Below are 3,760 nucleotides of genomic sequence, written 5' to 3'. Positions count from 1 at the left end.
GAACGTAAGCCGTTGGTTTCGGCATTCCTTCGCCCAGTGGTCTGGACCCCCGCATCTGCGGCAGGCCTGGGTAGGATTTGCTACGTATCCGCCGCGCACCGCCTGCACACCGCACCCTGGTCTGATCTTGGCCTTGGTTCTGGGTGGCTCTGCCCTTGCTGCATGCGGGGATTGTTTTCCGGCATTGCTCGTGGGATCTGGTTTATGTCGAGACCGTAAGTCACGACTGACCACTCTACTTGCTCCAAAAATTCCAGCGGCTTGTCGTTTCAGTCGTAGCGGAAATTCTACTCCCGGACCTGATTGGCCACCTTCGCGTAGTCCTGTGTGTGCGTCCTGGAACTCTCCTTTCTTTCCCGGCTATTCTCCCGCTGCCAGCTTGCGTGGCTTGCGATGCTCAACACATCCAAGCTCGCTATCAGGCCCTCGGCACTTGCGGTTGTGAGCTTGAATTTTGGCGTGGGCATTTTCCGAAATTTCTTTTCCAGGCCCGTTACCAAATCGTCGATGTCCGGCTCCTCTGCCATCTGGTCGACGAAGTCTCCCAGAGTCTTCCTCATCGACTCGACTGAGCCCTCCAGTTCTTTTCCTCCTTCCTGAGATTATAAATCCAGGAGTTCCCCATTTCGGAACTTTTGTTTCCTTGGTCAGTACAATCACTCTTGGGCGCCAGATGTAACGACCTGATTCTTTCGTTTCTGCTCGCTACGTAAATGTGCGGCTGGCTCAGAGAGGTTGTGAGTTCGTTCCACCAAATTTATATTGAGTGACTGCCCGTGACCAAAGGATAACGCCAGAAATGATTAGGTTGGTGCTGGTTTATTGATTCTTTAAAATATAGCCTTATTGCTATTATTCTGCTGCCCGTTGTCGCTGTCTTCTGCTGCGTTGCTCCTGGCTCGCTGCTGCGCTGCTCCTGGTGTGCTGCTGCGTCGCTCCAGGCTTACCGCTGCTTCCTGCTCCGGCGACGGCGGTGGCGGTGGCGGCGGTGCTGCCCGCGGCGGCAACGGTGGTGGCGGTGGCTGCGACAGCGACGGCGGCTGCTCCGGAGGGCCCGGCTGTGCCCATATTGCCGCCTCTTCGGCCTCGGCCTCATCCAGCCGCTTCTGCCACTCTCTGGCTGCGGCGGCTGCCCGTGCCACCGCCCGATGCGCGAACACTTTTTGCACCACGTCCGCCCGTGCTGCGAATATCCGCCTCAGCTCCTCCGGGCGGCCCGATGGCGCTGCGTCGCCCAAGCGAATCCGCCCGTATCCGGCTGCGGCCCTCCGGATCCTCCGGAACGCCATCCTAGTTCCTAGTTCCGTTGTCCGCCGCGGCCTTTGGACTCCCCCTTGCTACGGGGCTCCAACGGGTCCTCTCTTTACCCGGTAACGGTATCCGCATCCTATGACCCTCCCTCTCCCGCTCTCGCGCTCCTAACGTATCTATGTGCGTTCGATACTGTGTATCGTCCTCTCCCTCTCTTTGGACTTACAGAGCTCCCCCGCTAAGTCCGACTTTGATCCTCGGTTCTGGCCACCAATGCATTGTTGTTTTAATTGGCTATCATATATCACCGGCGAATTAAAATTTATTATCTTAAACGGCCCGTCGTACTTTGGTGCCAATTTTGCGGCGAATCCTTCTGCAGCCTTGGACAGATGGTGTTCCAGACTGGGTCACCGATGTTCGGTTTCCATGGGCGTCTACGGAGATTGTAGTGGCGTGCCTGATCCTGCGCTGCCTTTTCCATATTTCGCCTCACCAGCTCAAGTATTGGCGCCACTCCCAAGTATTGTCGCAACTCCTTAACGTTGGCCGGGGGTTTTATTAAGGCAATTGCCGATACTTTTTCTGGGTCTGTTCCGATGCCTTGCTCTGTTATGCGATGCCCAAGTATTGCAGTTCCTTTCTAAAAAACTTGCATTTTTCCGCATTTACTTTCAGGTTGGCAGCCCGTAGTCTCCTAAACACTTCCTTCAGGTTATCCATATGCTCTTCTAGCGTTCGTCCGAAGACGATAATGTCGCCTTTATACGCGAAAGCGTGCGGCATCATTTCTGGTCCAATGACCTGATCCAATGCCCGCTGGAATGTTGCCGACGCGGAGTGTATGCCAAATGGCATCACCTTCCATTGGAACAGGCCCTTCCTGGTACAGTAAACGCCGTGTACTGCCTGCTTTCTGCCTCCAAGGGGATCTGCCAGTAACCGTCCTTTAAGTCGAGACTGCTGATGTACTTCGCCTCCCGCAGCTGGTCCAGGATGTAATTTATCATCGGCATTGGGTATGCGTCCTTTACGGACCTCGCGTTTATTGGCCGGAAATCCACACACAGCCTCCACTTTCCAGTCTTCTTCCTCACCATGACTATTGGTGAGCTGTAGGGACTCCTAGACGGCTCGATACATTCTTTTTCCAGCAGCTCGTCTACCTTGGCATTTATCTCACCCTGTATTTTTGGATTTTTAGGGTAGTACCGCTGTTTGACTGGTTGGTCGTCCTTCATGGTGATCCTATGTACGGCCACGTTGGATGTTCCCTTTATGCCTTCCAGTTCGTCCAACTCGGCTTTTAGAAATCCCTCCACATCCTTTTCCGCAAATCTTTTGGGTGTTTTAACTATTGCCACTGACAGTTTCTCCTCCAGCCATCCTCCTCGTCTATTCTTTGCCGGTATCGACGCGCTGTGTCCTGCGCACTCGACTTCGGCCCCGATTCTGGTGAGAAAATTCCATCCCAACATCAGGGCGTCGATCAGTCCTGGTAAAATCAGCAGCTCCATTGAAATTGTTTTCGTGCCCAGTCCGATTTTGGTCTCCAGCTTTGATATTATTTCCCCGCAGCGACCGTCTGCCATCCGTACTTGCCTTCTCGTGGGTCCGATTCTTCCTGCCGCCTGCCCGCCACCTCTTCGCTGATGAAGCTCGCCGTGGCGCCGGTATCCACCGTGGCCTTAATTTTCTTTTCACCTATGAGCACCATGGCGGAGAGTTGCATTTCTTCCGCCTGCAGGTCGCCCATTAATTTCGAGAAGCAGCAATTTGCGATCCCTGTCCGCCTCTCGGAGGGTTGAGCGTTTCCCAACCAAGAACAGCAATGAAACGTCCGAACTCCTATATTTCCGCATCGCCAGCAGAAAGTAAGCCGTTGCACTATGTGGCCAACGACCACATTCGTTGGCCAAAACCCATTTTTGAAAAGTCGTCAAAACCAAAAAAGTTGTTTTAGGATATATTAACAGAAGACCAATCTGCAATGTTACGTTTCAGGAATTCCGATAGAGTGCGCTTCTGTTAAGATAACAGCTGTTAAATCAGATGTTTAAGATGCAAGCCACGTGCTTTTGAAATTCGACTTTTAAATTGCATTTTTAAAGTGTTTAAAAAAGCAGTTTATAAGCGTTCCAAAAAATTGTTGTGATATGAATTCGATGAATGGTGGTGTGTACTTAGTGTTTATGTGTTTAAACGGTTGAAATCTATCGTGCTGTCTTTGAACTTAAGTGATAAAGTGAGTTGCCTAAAACGCGTTTTTTAAATAGAAAACTAATTTTAAAATAGAGCAACAAAGTGAGTCCAGCGGAGTCCACTTCTGAAACCTATTGAGATTTGTAGAGTATTAAATTCTTTTTAAAATGTATATGGTTAGAATCGCCACTTATTGCCACTTTTTACGAAATTTTAATTTTAAGCACATAACCTCAAGTTTTGCAACCTTAACAGTAGTTGCGTTGAATATTAGAATCCTTTTGATTTTCAATGAAATATTGAACTA

At 50.7% G+C, this 3,760-nt stretch overlaps 1 protein-coding gene across 1 annotated transcript; it reads right to left on the bottom strand.

Moving 5' to 3' along the window:
• Positions 1 to 287: 287 nt before the first annotated feature.
• Positions 288 to 1,289, bottom strand: LOC123037299 (CASP-like protein 4A1). The gene is made up of 2 exons (XM_044457362.1): positions 948 to 1,289; positions 288 to 596 (listed from the first exon to the last, which is right to left on the bottom strand). The coding sequence occupies exons 1-2, from the start codon at positions 1,287 to 1,289 to the stop codon at positions 288 to 290; spliced, it is 651 nt and encodes a 216-aa protein (XP_044313297.1).
• Between the last annotated feature and the right edge of the window lie 2,471 nt (positions 1,290 to 3,760).

Source organism: Drosophila rhopaloa, unplaced genomic scaffold (genome assembly GCF_018152115.1).
Source record: "Drosophila rhopaloa isolate 14029-0021.01 unplaced genomic scaffold, ASM1815211v1 contig_155, whole genome shotgun sequence".
Taxonomy (NCBI): domain Eukaryota; kingdom Metazoa; phylum Arthropoda; class Insecta; order Diptera; family Drosophilidae; genus Drosophila; species Drosophila rhopaloa.
The sequence above is the reverse complement of the archived record's forward strand: the minus strand, read 5'-3'. Positions and strand labels throughout refer to the sequence as shown.